The sequence below is a fragment of the Emys orbicularis genome, chromosome 2 (assembly GCF_028017835.1).
Source record: "Emys orbicularis isolate rEmyOrb1 chromosome 2, rEmyOrb1.hap1, whole genome shotgun sequence".
In the NCBI taxonomy this organism is placed as follows: Eukaryota; Metazoa; Chordata; order Testudines; family Emydidae; genus Emys; species Emys orbicularis.
The window spans coordinates 262,711,475-262,730,618 of record NC_088684.1 but is presented as its reverse complement, the minus strand read 5'-3'; the positions used below and the strand labels follow the sequence as shown (position 1 = coordinate 262,730,618).

Below are 19,144 nucleotides of genomic sequence, written 5' to 3'. Positions count from 1 at the left end.
TATAAATAAATACTGCTGGGGTGATAGTGGTAAGATTAATTACCCTCACACCTCATTCAATCTAAAATAGGGAGCATACCCCGTGAGGGCTCCACTTGCAATCTCAACCCAATTCAATTCTGGAAGAAGAATAAATTTGTCAGAATTGAATCTCGGTGGGAATTGCAGCAATTCCAAGCCCCTTTTGATTCTCTGGTGCCTGTCTGGGGCTGGGAGAAGGTGTTAATACTTTGGACTTACATTACCCCACTGCAGAGCTTTGAATTTCTGGGGTCAGTTGCTCTGTCACAAGTCGCTGCTTTAACGAAATGTCTCTCAGACCTGGAAAAATGCTAATTTGCAGATGTGCATTATTTGCTTTTTAATCAGTATTTAATGAGCTCAACATTAAAAAGCAAACATTTTAACACTGAAAACTACAGGCCACAACTACTTGGATTTACTTTTTAAAGTTAAATGTATAAATTTATGTTAAGTACAAGGCAATCATTGAGGTTTTTATTTCAACACTTACAAGACAGAGGAACACTTCAATGTTCAATTTCATAAACATTTTGCATTATTTCATAGAAACTTAAACATTTAATCAAAACTAATACATTGTACACATTCGTAAAACCAAATTCAAATGAACACAAATATTAGGCTAGAAATTACAATAAATATATTTTTACCAACATTTTCAACATCAATAAAACAAAACTCCAGTGGCACAAAGGATCTGGTAGTGAATTTATGTTTGGTACTAAAATTTGTAGCTTTCACAATAGTACTTAAAGATCCTTCTCCTACTAGTCTAAGCTTGGTTTAAAGGTTAACGAAACACTGTTGATACAGAACCTTTGTCCAGAAGGTCTGGGACCATCATCAAACACATGACCAAGCTGGGCCTCACACTGCAACAGAAAAACCATCATTAGTTAAGGGAACACAAATGTCTTCATGGGAGAATATCAGACAGCCCTCCATGTTCTGCAGTGCTATTCCACAACTTAGTTAAGAATGACAGCTCAGGGGGAAAAGAAACCCTACAGGCTACTCAGACATTTCTTTAAGAAAAGATTTTCGACACTCACAGCATGAGGTTTGGGATCAGCACAAAGCTAACAGCACATTCACAAGTTGTAAAGACATCCAAAGGAATGTGAGGTTATGAGTTGTTCTAAGAGATCCCAGTCTTTCCAGGTTAGCAGTAATACACAATAAGCTGTACTCACTACAGCACCTGGCCCTGCTCCAGGCAAGTTATGACCTGGTTCTGCAGGTCTTATGCATACAAAGTTCTTGCTAACCTCTATGGAATACTTTGTCAATCCTAGCTTCACACCTCTGCTACATGATGAGGCATCGGGTCAGACAAAGTGTGGACAAACATCCAAGACATGTTTGTAACAGTTAGTCACATAAAATAATCTCTAGTGAATTGGTGTAATAGATTTTGTTCCTAAATTCCAACCTGAGTGTACTTAAAAAGATGCTCACCTTATCTGCCAGATTGTTCCCTCACCCAGAAATGGATTTTTATAGCTGATACTGCTTTGATCTTGACTCTCATATCTAAATCCCAAGGGATGAGAAATAAAACTTTTCAGTGGTATCCTAACACTCACAGATACATCCGGACAGACTAATTTACTAACTGCATGGATGCAAACAAAACATATCCACAAAGATTTTATAGTATCAGAGGGGTAGCCGTGTTAGTCTGAATCTGTAAAAAGCAACAGAGGGTCCTGTGGCACCTTTAAGACTAACAGAAGTATTGGGAGCATAAGCTTTCGTGGGTAAGAACCTCACTTCTTCAGATGCAAGTAATGGAAATCTCCAGAGGCAGGTATAAATCAGTATGGAGATAACGAGGTTAGTTCAATCAGGGAGGGTGAGGTGCTCTGCTAGCAGTTGAGGTGTGAACACCAAGGGAGGAGAAACTGCTTCTGTAGTTGGATAGCCATTCACAGTCTTTGTTTAATCCTGATCTGATGGTGTCAAATTTGCAAATTAACTGGAGCTCAGCAGTTTCTCTTTGGAGTCTGGTCCTGAAGTTTTTTTGCTGTAAGATGGCTACCTTTACATCTGCTATTGTGTGGCCAGGGAGGTTGAAGTGTTCTCCTACAGGTTTTTGTATATTACCATTCCTGATATCTGACTTGTGTCCATTTATCCTCTTGCGTAGTGACTGTCCAGTTTGGCCAATGTACATAGCAGAGGGGCATTGCTGGCACATGATGGCATATATAACATTGGTGGACGTGCAGGTGAATGAGCCGGTGATGTTGTAGCTGATCTGGTTAGGTCCTGTGATGGTGTTGCTGGTGTAGATATGTGGGCAGAGTTGGCATCGAGGTTTGTTGCATGGGTTGGTTCCTGAGTTAGAGTTGTTATGGTGCGGTGCGTGGTTGCTGGTGAGAATATGCTTAAGGTTGGCGGGTTGTCTGTGGGCGAGGACTGGCCTGCCTCCCAAGGTCTGTGAAAGTGAGGGATCATTGTCCAGGATGGGTTGTAGATCACTGATGATGTGTTGGAGAGGTTTAAGCTGAGGACTGTAGGTGATGGCCAGTGGAGTTCTGTTGGTTTCTTTTTTGGGCCTGTCTTGTAGCAGGAGGCTTCTGGGTACAGAAGGTAGCCATCTTACAGCAAAAAAACTTCATTTGATCCTGGGATGCACAAATGGGGAAATTTTCAGTAGGAATAGAGGGGTTATTTTACCTCTGTATTTGGCAATGGTGCACTCACTGCTAGAACACTTTGCCCAGTTCTGGTGCCCACAATTCAAGAAGGAGGTTGATAAATTGGAGAGAGTTCAGAGAAGAGCCACAAGAATAATTAAGGGGTTAGAAAACATTCCTTATAGTGAAAGACTCAAAGAGCTCAATCTATTTAGTTTAATAAAGACTGTTAAGGGATGACTTGAGTACAGTCTATAAGTATTTTATGGGGAACATATATTTAATACTGGGTTCTTCAATCTAGCACAGAAAGGTATAACAATCCAGTGACTGGTAGTTGAAGCTAGACAATTCAGACTGTAATTAAGATGTACATTTTTGACAGTGAGGGTTACTAACCACTGGAACAATTTACTAAGGTTTATGGTCGATTCTCCACCACTGACAATTTTTAAATCCAAGACTGGGTGTTTTTCTAAAGATATTCTACATTGGTGAAGTTCTATGGCCTGTGTTATGCAGGAGGTCAGACTAGATGATCACAGTGATAGATTCCAAGGCCAAAAGGGACCAATCTCTAGATATTGTTATATGGCAAACTATGCAGACAATGATAGAAAGATGAGGAAAGAAGAAAACACCATAAAAAAGTCCTTCTGTACCACCTTCAAGATAAATATACCTGTTTGCAAATGACTTCCATGCTGGTTGATCCCAATGAGGTATCTGGACACCTCAGGATATTGGTATTGCTTTCATCTGTATCACATGCACCAAAAGCTTCCGAAAATGAAGGCCATCCTTGCCGGAATTGTATTTCTTCTCTGAACTATTGAGGACAGCAGATCTTGTTATTAATCAAGAATATAGATGTTAAATAGACTTTTTTTGTTGTTTTCAATAGGAAAAACTAGCTTTTCCTTCTACTCTCTCCCTCACCTTTGTTTTTGTTTGTTTGTTTGTTTGTGTGTGTTTGTTTTTTAAATAGCATTTGGCTCAGTAAGCATCTTTTTCAGTGCACCATCACTGTTCCAGAACCTTTTCACCTAATAGATTTCTTGTTCTTTCTACAGTACAGGCTTCTGTCCCATCAATGGTGGTCCAGCCTTCTACAGTGTTTGAAAATGGCTTTCCAAATAGCTAAACACACTAGGCACTTTCTGTAGAGCCCCAAAGGCCACAGTTCAAAACCTTATACTTCCAAATACGTTATTTAAAAAAAATCAAAATTGAAAATTACAGTAAGTTTTGGAGTCTCATTAGTTTAACCTGCCAGACAAGGTTTATACATCAGAGCAACTGCTGCTTGAAACAGCAAAAGCGACAAGGTGTAACTAAAAAAAGTTCGGCAGATCAATTCTACACAAGTCTATGGAGCTTTCTAGAATACAATGATCTACTGCCCCCAAGAGGTGACAATTGGCATTACAGAGACAACTACTACTTGTGGTTAAACAGGAACTGGAAAAAAATATGCTGAAAATGTTAAGAGACTGGGGTGGGGAATCCTTGAGCCAACCTTTGCTCATAAGATACAATTCAAAATTCTGTCAGGAGGAAAAATAAAGTCAAAGATAATGCAAATCAATATAGCTAATCAATAGAAAAACTGAAGATTTTACCTCAATCACAGAACAGCATGGCATGAAAAATATATGGTATTCAAGAATGAAACAATTTCAGTTTATTTGCCTTAGGGTTCCTTTTTACATGTGTTTTAATTCTCCAAGTAGACATTTAAAAAGAGAACACTACAGTTAATAGATGGGATTATTACTAATACAGAACCAGTTCCACATTCATCTTAAAATCTATTATAAATTATGATCAAAGTAATAGTTTTAGACTTAAATTCAGTACAAAGGAATCTAAAAGTTCCCTCCTTTATAAATAAAGTAGGATTTATTAATGACAGTAATTCAAAATTGTTCATTTCTACGGATAAGAGATTTGTACATCATTGCAACAAATCAAGACTGATTGCACTACTATGATAAATATACCGAAGAACAAATCCTGAAGGTCTCTACCCAGGTTTTTATTCTCTTATTCCAGGGCCAGCTTTCTCAATGCTCCCCAAAAATCAATGCTCACAGTGGCACCTAGTGGTAGACAGAGACACTGCCACCATTGAATAGTTTCCAGTAGCAGAAGGGAGTCTTGTATCACAAATGCTCTAAAGTGAAACATTTAATTAAGATAATATACATGTTATGGTGGGGCATGAAAGACTGACAAAATCTTATTTCTGTGCCTTTCAGAAAGACATATTAATATCTGATACATTTAATGTTTCTAAAATGGCAATTTTCACTTTAATTCAAGTCAAAAATAGCAATGTATGTCTGGCACATAATTTGTAAATAACTGTAAATATTTTACAAGCAATATAATCTTTGCAAGTAAATGAGAGACTGTAGCGAAGGAATGACTGGAGGATCACTCTTCTAAGGGCTACTGCTCCATCTATTACACAAAGGCACAAAGTATTATTGAAAATGCTCAGCTACAGGTTTGCAAAAGATGCACAGAGTTTGGCCCCCAACACCCAGGGATCTCAGGGGTCTGCTAGAAGCCAGGACTGATTATCACACAGAGATATCCAGTCAGGGCCGGCTCCAGCTTTTTTGCCGCCCCAAGCGGCGAAGCGGAAAAAAAAATAAAAATAAAAAAATAAAGCCGATCGGCGGCACTTTGGCTTCATTCTTCTGCAGCAATTCAGCGGCGGGTCCTTCACTCCCTCTTCCTCTTCAGCAGCAGCTCAAAGAGGAAGAGAGGGACTGAGGGACCCGCCGTCAAATTGCCGCCGAAGACCCGGACGTGCAGCCCCTTTCCATTGGCCGCCCCAAGCGCCTGCTTCCTTCGCTGGTGCCTGGAGCCGGCCCTGTACCCAGTGCATCTGCACTGTACTGCAAGGCTTCAACTGAACCAGTTCTCCAGGGGCTCCTCTATCTGTCACCTGTTGAGGGAAACATGCCCCCTCATCTCATGGGGGTATTCGACAGTACTACAGAGGCTCATGGCAGGAAAGTTAACAGAGCCTGCAGATTCCCCATATGGGTTGGTGAAGGGACATTATGTGGTCCCCAGTCCTGCCCCACTCCAGCTATGCAAGGCTCTCTGCAGCATCTGGGACAGCTTTGCCCCAACACATATGGGCAGGGGAAGAGCCACATGCAGCTTCCTAAGGCATGGCCTGAGCCAATACAGGCATCTGGTTACAACTTCATCTAGTTCGGCTGCTTCTTTTTGTCTGTTTTAATAGTTTTATTTCCAGAACACAAGAATAAGCTCTACATATTGATACACTAACTCTCCATCACTAGGGTGACCATATGTCCCGATTTTATAGGGACAGTCCCGATAATTGGGGCTTTTTCTTATATGGGCACCTATTACCCCCCACCCCCATCCCGATTTTTCACACTTTCTATCTGGTCACTCTACCACCACCGCTCCACACATAGTACATGAAAATTACAACAGAATATTGATAAATTGTCAAGAAACAACCACATTTCCTTACATTTATCCTTCTATTCATTTAAATGGGATGATACTCTGTAAGGACCCTATCTGAAACCTAGTGAAGTCAATGGAAATTTTTCCACTACAACCCCAACCGGTTTTGGATCTGTCCCTAAATTTGCTAGTTCATTCAGTCTTCTACACCAGTTTTACAATGTTTAAGCCTTGCTGGAGAGGTTTTCTATTTTCAAAAGATCAATCTTCTGAGCTATTAAACCAGCTTTCAAACAGAAATTGTCCCTGTGTGGTTTACAAGTAAGTACATCACTTAGATTCCCTAACAGAAACATTTTAGTAGCCACAAAAATACTGCTGTGCAAGATCATATTTGTCCTTTGAAGTACTTAATCGCAGAATTTATGGATAACTGGACTTTCCCAAAACATATGCATTAGATTAGCCTTCACCATACTATACCTCCAACACGTCATTTGCTTTGATTTCTATTTTAGCCATCCTTGATAGAGTCCCGATAATTCTAAAAATGCTTTTTGTAGTAGAAATCTCAGCTGTATGGTTATTGAAGGTTTGATTAAAACTCCGTAATTCGCTATCTATGAAGGTTGAGATCTTTGTTCCATGTCTTTTGAACCTTTTTCACTGAGCATATGGTAGCAGAGAGAATTAAGGATATATATATATATATACACAGAGAGAGAGAGCGAGAGAGAGAGAGAACTTTTTGTTTGGCTAAAAGCCTTGGCTAAAAGTCTGATGCATTTTAAGAAATAAAGATTTTTTGTATTGTGCTGTTTTTTATGTGTGTGTGTACAGCTCAGCTAAACAATGATGAATTATTCTCTTTTCAAATACTAGTTTTTCTATTAGTATTGTGTAGATCCTTCTTAAAAAATTTGATTCATGGAATTTTTTTCTCAGTCCATTTTAACCTATGATTTTTCCTATTTCCAATCTTAAAAGATAGGTTAAAAGATACAAAAGTTTAAGCAGTGTTCATTGGTATTAAATATATTTCCATGCTCACCCAAAGGTGAATTTAGTCAGTTCCCAATTATCAAGATCTAGTTTTATCACCGTTTATTGCTGGGTCCAGCTTCATTTTTACTATAATCTTTAAGTTGTTTTTATTTTATTTTATTGCCCTAGTATGCAGTTCCTCAGGTTCCCACTGAAGTTCTAGTCTGAAATGTATATTTTAAAACATTTATAGAAACTGGTATGATTTCAGCCTTATCCCAATTTAACTCTTAGTTGGAAATATACAAGCCAATTAGCTAGGTCCAAAATATGAGGAACCATCTTTTCTGGCTCAGTTACAGACAGTAGAGCCATCTGCATATAACATTCCTAGGCACCCTATTGACAAACTTAGATGTTGATGATCTTGCAGTGTGTGTAGTGCTGATAAGGAGGGTATGGAGAGGAAAAGCACAGGCACTCAGGGCCAGATTTTCAAAGGTATTTGAAAATTCCACATAGTGGGAGTAGGTTAGGCACCTAACTGCCATTTACTTAGCAGGAGTTCAGCACCTAATCTGCTTATGTGCCTTTGAACGTCCCACTAGATGCCTATCTGCTTCGTAAAGGCACCTAATTATCTTAGAAAATCTGCCCCTCACAGGCCAGTAATGTCAAGGGCATGCAGAGAATAGCTGACAGATTCCCATGCCACATTTTCTAGCACTTGTGTCCCTGCAGATCTGCTGGGGGGGGGGGGGGGAGAGAGAGAAGGAGGGAGGCTGGGGGGCAGATATTACAGTGCTCAGACACAGTGAGTTGGCAGCAACCATCCTCACTATATAAAAGTAGGTGTACAGCAGCAATTTTAACAGAAAACCAAGACTGCTGCTCTATGGCAGAGTAAAGCTGATGCACTGCCTCCAGAAGAACAGGGTCTGGAGAAGGACTACTCAGCTGGCCAGTAAGTACTTCTCAGAGCTAAGCAGTCTAATGACCACTTTTCCTTACTTCCCTTCTGTTACTTTCAGGATCAAGCCCTTAGTGCCCCTGGTAATTCTGCAGCTGTCAAGGCTCTTTGGCTAACCTGAAAGTAGGAGAGACGGTGGAAATCCTTGGTGAGTGCCTCTGTGGACAATAAACATCTGAGATAAGGGGGAACCATCATGCTGGATCAAACCAGGGGCCTATTTGGTGCAGTGTTCTGTCTCCAAGAGTGGCTAGCAACTGCTGCCTCAGAAGATGGTGCAAAACCCTGCAGTGGGCAGTTATGAAATAACCTGCCCCCAAGGAGAGTTTCTTCTTTACTTCCATTAGTTAGAGGTTAGCTTATGTCATGGAACACGAGGGTTTATAGTCCTTCCCAAACTCTTGGGTGTGTTTTAATCCTTACTATTATAACTCCGGATATTTTTGTCATCCATATAAATTTCCAATTCCTTTTTGAATCCTGATAAGGTTTTGGCCTCAATATCTTCTAGGGCAATGAATTCCCCAGGCTAAGGATAAAAACTAATACTTCCTTTTCTCATCTTTAAATCTGCCACCTTTCAATTTCACTGATTGTCCCTTTGTTTTTCTATTATGAGACAAGGTGAATATGCCTGGTCTACCTTCTCTCTACCATACATTATGGAGCATACTTTTATCATGGTCCCTCTTGTCTCCTTTCAAAGGTAAGCAGATCCAATCTTTTCACTCTTCATATGAATGTTTTTCCATGCCTCTAATCATTCTGGTTGTCCGTCCCTGAACCTCTTCTACACAGACACAGAAGCAACTATGCCTGGGTACAACAGCCCTGCCTAGCTCCAAAGTCAGTGGTAGTGTTGCTTAGCGGATACAGCACTGGATGGGGATTCAGAAGACTTGGTTTCTATTCCTGGCTCTTCTATTTTCCTGCTAAGTGACCCTTGGCAAGTCACTTCCTTGCTCTGTGCCTCAGTTTCCCCATCTGGGATATGGTGATAAAGATACTAACCTCCTTTATGAAATGCTGTGAGATCTACTGATAAAAAGTGCTATGTAAGAGTTTGACTTTAATAATAATAAAATACCAGCCTTTTTTCCCAGCTGTAATGCACATTCTCAGTTCACTTTACTGAATGCCTTTTCAGCATCTAGAATCAGAATTGCAATTTGATTTTGTCTGTAAACATGTGAAGACATGTCAAAGCTAGAATAGTTGTCATTAGCAACACCAGCTTGGCTCACTCTGGGAGAATATATTCTATTTGTGTATCCATAACTCTGACAATAATCTTACAAATAAAATTAAGGAACAAGGATCATCCAGTCACTTTTTGGGGGGGATTTAGTATGAAAGAAATGAAAACATCCATAAGTGTTTGTGGTAGGATGTAATCTTCAATGGCTGCCTTGAAGGCCCTAATTAATCTTTTCTAAAGTTAAAACTCTTCCAACATAAAATTCCATGCATCAAGTCCCAGTCTTCTCCCATTATTCAGAGAAGTGACTGATCCCCATTTATTTTTCTTTCCTTGTAGTCTTATCCCAATAATTTATCACTCCTCTTTTAAATCCCTCCTTAAAGCACACTTCTGCAAGGCCTTTCAAAATGACCGATGTTCAGAGCTGGATGAAGACAGACACTATAGGACATGCCTAGGTCCCAGCTTCTGGAGTCATGTGACTATATCAGATTCTCCGTTTAAAAAAAAAAAAGTAGGTTTCTAGCCCTCCAGGTTGAAAACATGACACGAGTGTAATTGATAAAGTCATGTCTGCCTGAGTCTTCAGACAGCCTGAATAATAGCTCAGAGGTGGGATCTGCCCCATTAATCTCAATGGGGTATTAGCACCAAGACCTGCTGCTTTGGGGCTTCACCCATATCAACCAATAGAGGCCTCTGTGCAGCAGGGGAAGAGTGCAGAAGCCCTGGCCCAGTCACTGTAGCACAGGGGTCTCAAACTCAGATGACCTCGAGGGCCGCATGAGGACTAGTGCATTGGCCCGAGGGCCGCATCACTGACACCCCCCACTTGCTGCCCCTGGCCCAGCCCCCACTCCACCCCTTCCATGAGGCCCTGCCCCTGCCCCGCCTCTTCCCACCCCTTCCCCACCCCCATTCCAACCCCTTCCCCTAAGTCCTCACCCCAACTCTACCCCCTCCCTGCCCCCAGTGGGGGCTCAGGGCAGGGAGTTGAGGTGCAGGAGGTGTGCAGGGTATGGCAGGGAATTGGGGTGTGGGGTGCAGGAGGGGTGAGGGGTGCAGCGGGGGCTCAGGGCAGGGAGTGCAGGAGGTTCCAGGGTGCGGCAGGGGGCTCAGGGCAGGGAGTTGGGGTGTGGGCAGGGCCGGCTCCAGGCACCAGCGCAGCAAGCAGGTGCTTGGGGCGGCCAACGGAGAGGGGCGGCACGTCCGGCTCTTCGGCGGCAATTCGGCGGCGGGTCCCTCACTCCCTCTCGGAGCGAAGGACCAGCCGCTGAATTGCCGCCAAAGACTGAAGCGGTGGTGGTAGAGCCAAAGTGCTGCAGATCGCAATCATGGCTTTTTTCTTTTCCCCCCTTCTTTTTGCTGCTTGGGGCGGCAAAACCCTGGAGCTGGCCCTGGGTGCGGGAGGGGTGAGGGGTGCAGCAGGGGATTGGGGTGCAGTTTGTGGCAGGGGGCTCCAGGCAGGGGGTTGGGGTGCAGGAGGGGTGAGGGGTGCAGGGTATGGCAGGGGGCTCAGGGCAGGGAGTCGGGGTGCAGGAGAGGTGTGGGATGCGGCAGGGGGCTCCGGGCAGGGGCTTGGGGTGCAGAAGGGGTGCGGGGTACGGGCTCTGGCCCGGTGCCGCTTACCTAGAGCGGATCCGGGGTGGCAGCTCCGCGCACCACGGCCAGGGCAGGCTCCATGCCTGCCTGCCCTGTCCCCGGCCCCACTCCGCTCTGCTCCGCTACAGGAAGCAGCCGGAGTCCCTGGGGGGGAGAGGAAACAGCACCATGTGCTGCTCTTGCTGCTCCTCCAGGTACCTCTCCCAAAGCTCCCATTGGCCGCGGTTCCCAGTTCCCGGCCAATGGGAGCTGCAAGAGCACGGAGCCTTCTGTTTGCCTCCCACCCCCCTGCCCGGGGCTGCAGGGACATACAGTAGTTCAGCCGCTTCAGGGAGTGGCGTGGGGCTCGCGGCGACATGGGGTAGGCGGGGGGGGGGGGGAGGGAGCTTTGCGGGCCGCATGAAAGAACCCCACGGGCCACATGCGGCCCGCGGGCCGCGTGTTTGAGACCCCTGCTCTAGCAGATGCACCCTGGGAGGTGCCTGCTCTCTCCAGAGGAACCCTTGCTGCATCCTTAAGAAGAGGAGGGACCCCGCTTCTGCCCCTAGGGGGGAAGAAATGGGTCCTATGCTGCTGCAGCTGCCTCTATGAAGTGAGGAGGTCCTTCTGTCTCCACCATTCCAAGTGATGGGGAAGGACCACACAGCATCATGATATGCCTAGGTGCTGGGCCCAGATTGCTTTTGCTCGACCCTGCCTGTGCTGCAACCTCTTACATCACCTCCAACTCTTCCCAGTGGGCCAGGTGCTGTGTGTGTCCAATTTGTTTTGAATTACACCACAAGCATCTTAGAAGGTCATCATGTTTTCTTACTTCCTTGTAACGTACCAGGCCCACTGTTAACACCTATTATTTATTTGTTTGCTATTAGGCATCTTCATGTGCTTAAGAATAGGGCCCAATACATACCCATGTCCCCACCAGCATCTTGGAAGTCTCATGCATAATTTTTAGTATGCTGGCATCAAAGGATTTTTCGATAGTCTGGGCTATGATTTGCCCCCGCCCCCCAAGAATATATTGCACTGCCTGTCATACTATGAAGCTCTTAGGACAGCCATATACACTGGAATTTTGAGGCTCTTACCTGAACAATGGGGCATTACAGCACACACAATGGTACATTCCTGGATCTCTGTTATTCAGATAGATTCCAGTAAATGGCTAAAAAACAACATAGTATTAACATACTACTTTCAAGGCTCAACATCTGGAGCAAGCATGTAGGGGTGGTGGTGTCAGATTTGAAACGGGAAAAACAAAGAAGGCTTCACAGGGGGCCTTTGAGAAACAAACAACACACACACATACAATCGAGGGGAATATGCCTTTGGATTAACAGTGAAGATTTTGCCCCTGTCTTCAAAAGCTTCCAGAATACGGTCTAACAACAAATGTGTAAATCATCCAGGTAGTGGGGCCAGTGTCACGACCTTCTAAGCTCATGAAGTGTGCAGCACCTCACAGATCAAGTCACTTATATAGAGTTCAACAACTTCAAAGTACTCTACAATTAACTAATCCTCATAGCCCCTCTGGGAGGTAGAGAATTGTTATCCTTATTTTACAACTAAGGAAACAGACACAGGTTACGTGATTTGGTCCAAGGGCACATGGCAAGTTAGTGACATAGAACTAAACCATATGGCCTTTCAATTAGAGAATGAAATATAGCAGGGTGACAAGGTATGAACATGGTCTGGCATGTAAGGGTTACTGGGTTCCAGCCTATTACATGGCTGTTGTGGGTGGGATTATAAAGGGAAAGAGGAAGCTGGTGCAAAGAAGGCTAGCACAGGGGAAAGGTGTATTCTGGTTGGAGCTAGAAAGGCCCTAGCGATTATTACTCGGTAATTTGAGTTGATTTGTTTTGAGCTTTGTTTTTGAAGATCAAACAATCCCTAAAGAAAGGGCTGAGTCTGCACACCAGTTTACAAGCACACCGGAACTGCCACACTGGATCAGACCAGTTGCCCATCTAGGCCAGCACCAGAGGCTTCACAGGAAAGAAATCCTGCAGTAGATGGGGGTAAGGAGTCCCCCAGAGAAAGTTTCTTCCCAACCCCCAGTAGCTGAAGGATGGATTAAGCCCAGAAACATGAACAAAATGAGATATATTTCCAGTACTGTCTCCTTGACAGGCATCGGACCTCGTGCTTACCAGTTCAGTTCCTTTTTCTCTCGTGATATAGAACTGTTCCGGAGTCAATTTCTTTTGCCAATCAGTGATGACAGCTGTGTCATCATATCTAGTCAGAGACCCCACATCTTTAACTGGAAAAATAAAAGAGTACATATTTAAAAATATGCGCTTTTCTCATTTTGAAACACAATCTGTTGGCCACTTTCCACTTCAACATCAGGCTGAAAGTTCACTTTGCCCACAAACAACTGAATACTCTGGGTTTATGTGGGTAATATATAGGTGACGAAGGTGGGGCTTGCCACACCCAACAGAGGAGCAGGGCATGCTGTTGCAGTGCAAAACTCCACACCTGCTCTCCATGCTATGGGCTGGAACCGTGACTGCAGGCCCTACACACCACTTATGTTAGATACTGGAGCTGTGTAACACTGACCCTGTCCTGCAACTCCCCCAGCTTGGCCCTCCATTCAGGCTGAGGTCAGCACAGAGGCCCCTTAGTCACTGCTCTGCTGGTGCACCTTCTTCACCCCTATACATTCATGCAGGGTTTGGCATAATTTGACGCTTAGAAATCAGAGACAAAACTAACAGAGATGTTATCCTCATTTACAGACCATCAAAGACTAGAGTAGTGGTTCTCAACCCACAGGCCACTTGTGGCCCAATCAGCATACAACTGTGGCCGATGTGACATCCTCAGGGCCATCCAGGTAGTATATATATTGTGTGGGTGCGGCCCACATAACACAGAGAGCTACATATGCGGCCCACAATGGTAAATAGGTTGAGAACCATTGGACTAGAGGAACTCACTGATACCTTGTCAACAATGGTGGTGAAATATCCCACACTTGTCATATTGAGAGACTTCAGCATTCATGTCAATAAGGCATCAGATGCAAAAGCTCTAAAGCTTCTCTCATTTGCCTCCCTAGAACTTTCACAGGTCATTTCTGATCCAACCACACAGCTGGTCACATCTTAGACCTGGGTCTTTGGATTAGATGTCGATATCGAGATATCACAACCCAGATCATCACCTCATTAAGACAGTGGTCAGAACTCCTCCAGCTTCCAGGCAACAAGACCCACCCAGGATCCTAATTTCACCACAAAGACATAGACGCCATCAAATTCCAAAGCCTATTAAACTGACCCCAAAGGACTGCAATGCTCCATCCACAGGACAAGGAGTCAAGGATCTCATGAATCTTTACCATTGTATGCAAGCCTTGACCATCAACACATTGGCCCCCAAATAACCCCTTCCTGTCACCCACACAAGTCTCTCTAGTTTTCTGACATCTTATGCCTGATGAAGAGAGCCAACATACTGCCTCCCTGCAGTTCACACCTCAACTGGGACTCGGTACCGGACACCCTAAGAGAGTCTTGACCCAAGATATATGAATCCAACCCAAGTCATGAGCAGCTGGTGCCACCACTAAGGGAAACAGCCAACACCGTTTTCAGGGCAGGAATCTTCCCTTCCTCCTTCAAATATGCAATAGTCTGACCAACACTGATGAAACCTACCCTGTATACACAGGTTCTAGTTAATCACCAACCCGTGTGAAACCTTTGGTTCCTGAGCAAGCTGATAGAGAAGCTAGCCAAAGGCCAACTAAAAGTTAATCTTACTAACGCTAATATTCTATACCTGAAACAATCTGGATTCAGGCCAGACATTGATTCTCCAGACCTCTCTGCAGCATTTGACACCGTTGACCACAAGATACTTATGTCTCACCTGGGAGAGGTGGTAGAGGTCCAGGGTTATGCACTAAAAGGGGTTGAGTACCTCCTGGAGAGACACACCCAACAACTAATGAGGGGAAACTGCACTTCTGCCACTAGACCTGTCACTTGTGGAATGATACAAGGATCAATTCTATCCCCATTCCTGTTCAACATCTACATGTAGCCAATATGGGAACTAGTCAGAGGACATGAATTTAAGTGCCAGCAATATCCAAGTGAAACACAGCTAAATCTACCCTTTGCTACACATGGCCATATCACCACCACCAAGATGGCCCACTACTTGGCTGAAATCAGCTCATGGCTGAAGAATAGCTAGTGGAAACTGAACCCTAGCAAGGCAGAGGTGACCCTGGTGAATGGATAAAAGCATTTTGAGGAATTTGCACCCATGGTGCAGGACACACATAGTGCTTAAGGCGCACACCCACATTAGGTCAATTCAGTCCATAGCTGAGGGTTGCTTCTGGATTCCTTGCTGACATTATGCTGTCACCTAGCGGCGTCTATGAGCTATGCTGTGTACCATCTCTGGTTGGCTAAAAGACTGTCCCATCCTGACAGATGATGGCCTCAGATACACCTTTTCAACTCGTCTTGACTACAGCAATGTAATATACCTGGGCACAAAGCCATCAGCCCTTAAGAAACTCCAAATAGTACAGAACACTGCAGTGCATCTCCTTATCAATACAGGCTACCATGAGCACAACATCCCTGTCCTCCACTCTCTGTAATGGCTTCCCAGAGAATAGAGTTAAGTTCATGGTCTCAGTCCTTATCTTCAAGGCCCTCAATGGCCTGGGCCCAGGGTATCCAAAAGATCACCTAAAGCTCTGGGGTGAGGACCATGATAAGCAACTGTGCTCCACTGGCACAATGAAACACTGCAATAAGGGTAAAGCTCATCTGTGAGGGAGACAGAGCTTTCCTGAGGTCCAGTCTGCAACTGTGGAACAAACTCCTCCAGGAACTCACAAACCTCATTACCTTCCACTCCAAGTACATGGCACTCATCTCCAACCTGCCTTCTCTAACACTGAGTGCACAAAAAACTCCAACCCTGTCAAAACAAAACACCATACTGCACACACAGATCTCCTCCCTGGGAAGAGGATGAGAGAGAGAGAGAGAATGAACCACACATGACAGATGTTAGGGCTGGTCTACACTAAATCTGTAAATTGGCCTAAGTTATGCTACTTCAGTTACGCAACTGAAGTCGACGTAATTTAGGTCGACTTACAGCAGTGTCTACACCACGCTGTGTCGACAGGAGACGTTCTCCTGCCAACTTATCTTACACTTCTTGGGGAGGGGGAGTACAGAAGTCCACTGAGGAGCACTCTCCCATTAAATTAGCAGATCTTCACCAGACCCGCTAAATTGACACCGCTGCATCGATAGCAGCAGTGCCAATTTAGTTTTATAGACATGCCCTTAGTCACCTCACTTAATGCATTACTGGAAGGTGCTCAGCTATTGCCATGATTAGGGCCCTACCAAATGCACAGCCATGAAAAACGCGTCACAGACCGTGAAATCTGGTCTTTTGTGTACTGTTATTCTATACTACAAAAGTACCCTAAACTCTAGGGTAAAAGTATACAAAAATACGCAGCATTTCTCAATCTGGGAGTCCCAACCCAAAAGGGAGGCACAAAGCTATTGTGTGTGTGGGGGGGTGTCACAGTATTGCCACCTTTACTTCCATACTGCTGCAGGCGGCGGTGCTGCTTTCAGAGCTAGGTATCCAGCCAGCAGCCGCTGCTCTCCGACCGCCCAGCTCGGAAGGCAGCGCAGAAGTAAGGATGGCAATACCATGACCCCCTTTTGGGTTGGGACCCCTGGTTTGAGAAACACCGAGTCTTAAAGGGCTTTACATGTTTATATTTTGCCTTTTTAAAATACATATTCATGTTTTGTTACACCACCATTAAATTTAAGATTTAAATATCTGAAACCATGAAATTCAAGATTTTTAAAATGCTATGACTGTGAAATTTACAAAAATGGACTGTGAATTAGGTAGGGCCCTAGCCTTGATGAAGGCCATAGAACAGGGGTCGGCAACCTTTCAGAAGTGGTGTGCCGAGTCTTCATTTATTCACACTAATTTAAGGTTTCATGTGCCAGTTATACATTTTAATGTTTTTAGAAGGTCTCTTTCTATAAGTATATAATATATAATTAAACTATTGTATGTAAAGTAAATAAGGTTTTTAAAATGTTTAAGAAGCTTCATTTAAAATTAAATTAAAATGTAGAGCCCCCCGGACCGGAGGCCAGGATCCGGGCAGTGTGAGTGCCACTGAAAATCAGCTCGTGTGCCGCCTTCGGCACGCGTGCCATAGGTTGCCTACCCCTGCCGTAGAAGAACCGATGTAGAACAGAACAGGAAATATTTGGAAATTAGCCATTAGTACAGAAAAGTGCAAAGACTCCCAAATTTGCATGCAGTAGTGCCACATCACCAGACTAAAACCTCAGTTGTACCACTTCATGTCCACCACTTAGTGCGTTCTGGCCTGCAGTAGAGATTGGGCTGCTCCAAATCATACACTGTGTGACTGGGTTTGGAGTGGCTGCACAAGCTCATCCATAGGTTAGAACATACACAAATGAATGGGAGAGGGATAGCAGAAATCAGAGCATGGGTTCATCATTGATATATGGAGGGAGAACCCAGAGTACCAAGTCACAAAAGCCTGAAGTACCAGTACTCCTACACATGCTGGTGGTAGGGAGTAATGGGTTATTGGCACAGCTGCTCACAAACTGAAGTTGTTATATTTATAGAATTGCAAATGTTAGAGTATTTGGTACCAGGTGTATAATCTGTGAAGTTTTATTTTAAACAACTAACTAGGATCTGAAAAATTCACAGACTAGTGGAACAGCAGTCTCAGAAATGTCACCCTTCCCCTCTTCACTTTCTAGTGGGTCAGGGGGGTGGGAGAGATAGATTGTAAACTCCTCGGGGCAGGGACTGTCTCCTAGTCTGTATTTGTACAATGCCTAGCACAATGAGGCCCCATGGTAATAAATGATATTATGAGAACATCCCTCCCCAAACAATTTGTTGTTATGTGTTGAACAGTGACCTCAGAACATCCCTGATAACTATTTATCTCCAACTAATTCAGCAATAAGGAAAGCTAAGGTGAAGAGGAGTGTACACATGGAAAGATAAAGCATGAGAAAAACAGACCATTGCCATATTCATAATTGCATGGCCACCGGTTTAATTGATTGCCTATTACTGGTTAACTTTTACCAAATGATCCATGATCTAGCAAGCAATTCACCCATCAAAAAAAGCCTTTGAACCCACTCAGAGTCATAAAAAAGACTTGAGATAGGAGGCTCCGGGGAATGGGATACAGGGCAGATGAGTGTTCATCACAAACACCATTTCGCCCGGCACCCCTGTTGGCACTCAGTGAGCTACATGATCTCCTGCATGCCAGGATCACTATAGGCCACGAGTGCCCAGAGCCTGAGACACCTGGGCAGGCAGCAGGAGGAGAACGGTGGGAAAGGTAAAGGTTTCTGTGGTTCCTTCAGCTGGAGCATGGATTTTCCCTGCCACTCCCCGGCAGCAGCCCTGCTGCCTCCAGACACCGCCTGCCCGGGCGCTCAGCTGCGCAGAAGCCTGTGCCCGGGCGGGGGAAGCAGGTAACGCAGGGCAGGAGCAGAGAGCGGCCGCTGCCCGCTGGGGTGCGAGGCCCAGCTCAGCCGGGGGGAGCGTGCCCGGCCCCGAGAACAGCCTCCAGCCTGAGCCCCGCCAGGCGCCCGAGCCCAGCAGCAGCAGCTACCTGTGTGGGTGTGAGCAGCCCTGGCCCGGCGGCCGCTCCCGGGGCCCCCAGCATCGGTCGGGGGAGCCACACTTTTAACCAGCAGCCCGGGGAGCCCTCGGAGCAGCCGGGCCATCGTGCAAAGGGGCCGAGCAAGCGCAGACAAACGGTCCGGGAGCCGGCGAGCCGCCACTCAGCCCGGGCTGGCCTCGGAGCGCTCCGCAGTCGCGCAAAGGCCGGTGCCCGCCCGGCCCAGGGCAGCTCCGCGGAGCCTCCTGCAAGAAGTGCGCTGGATCTGCATGGCTCCTCTGTACCAGACACCTGTAGCCGGCCCAGAGCCTGGGACCCGGGGAGGGTCCTAGAGCCCAGCCTCCACGGTAAAATTAGAGCCCTCCACGGAGTCAGCTGATAAGGGGCCAGCTGGGGGTGTTTTAGTGCTGCGGTAGCCTGCACCCTAATCCTAGGAGCTCACTCAGGTTTGAGCTCAAACCCTCTTTGTAGCCACAGGCAAATCAGTCTGACTCAGGCTAGTAAGCACTCAGGATCCGGGTATT

General features: G+C 45.1%; 1 protein-coding gene across 1 annotated transcript; it reads right to left on the bottom strand.

Annotated features, from left to right (window-relative positions):
* Positions 1-791: 791 nt before the first annotated feature.
* On the bottom strand, positions 792-18,726 carry MSRB2 (methionine sulfoxide reductase B2). The gene is given in 6 exon segments (XM_065398469.1): positions 792-896; positions 3,349-3,470; positions 3,473-3,495; positions 11,974-12,050; positions 13,048-13,160; positions 18,612-18,726. Coding segments are annotated over 6 exon segments (555 nt in total).
* Positions 18,727-19,144: the final 418 nt, after the last annotated feature.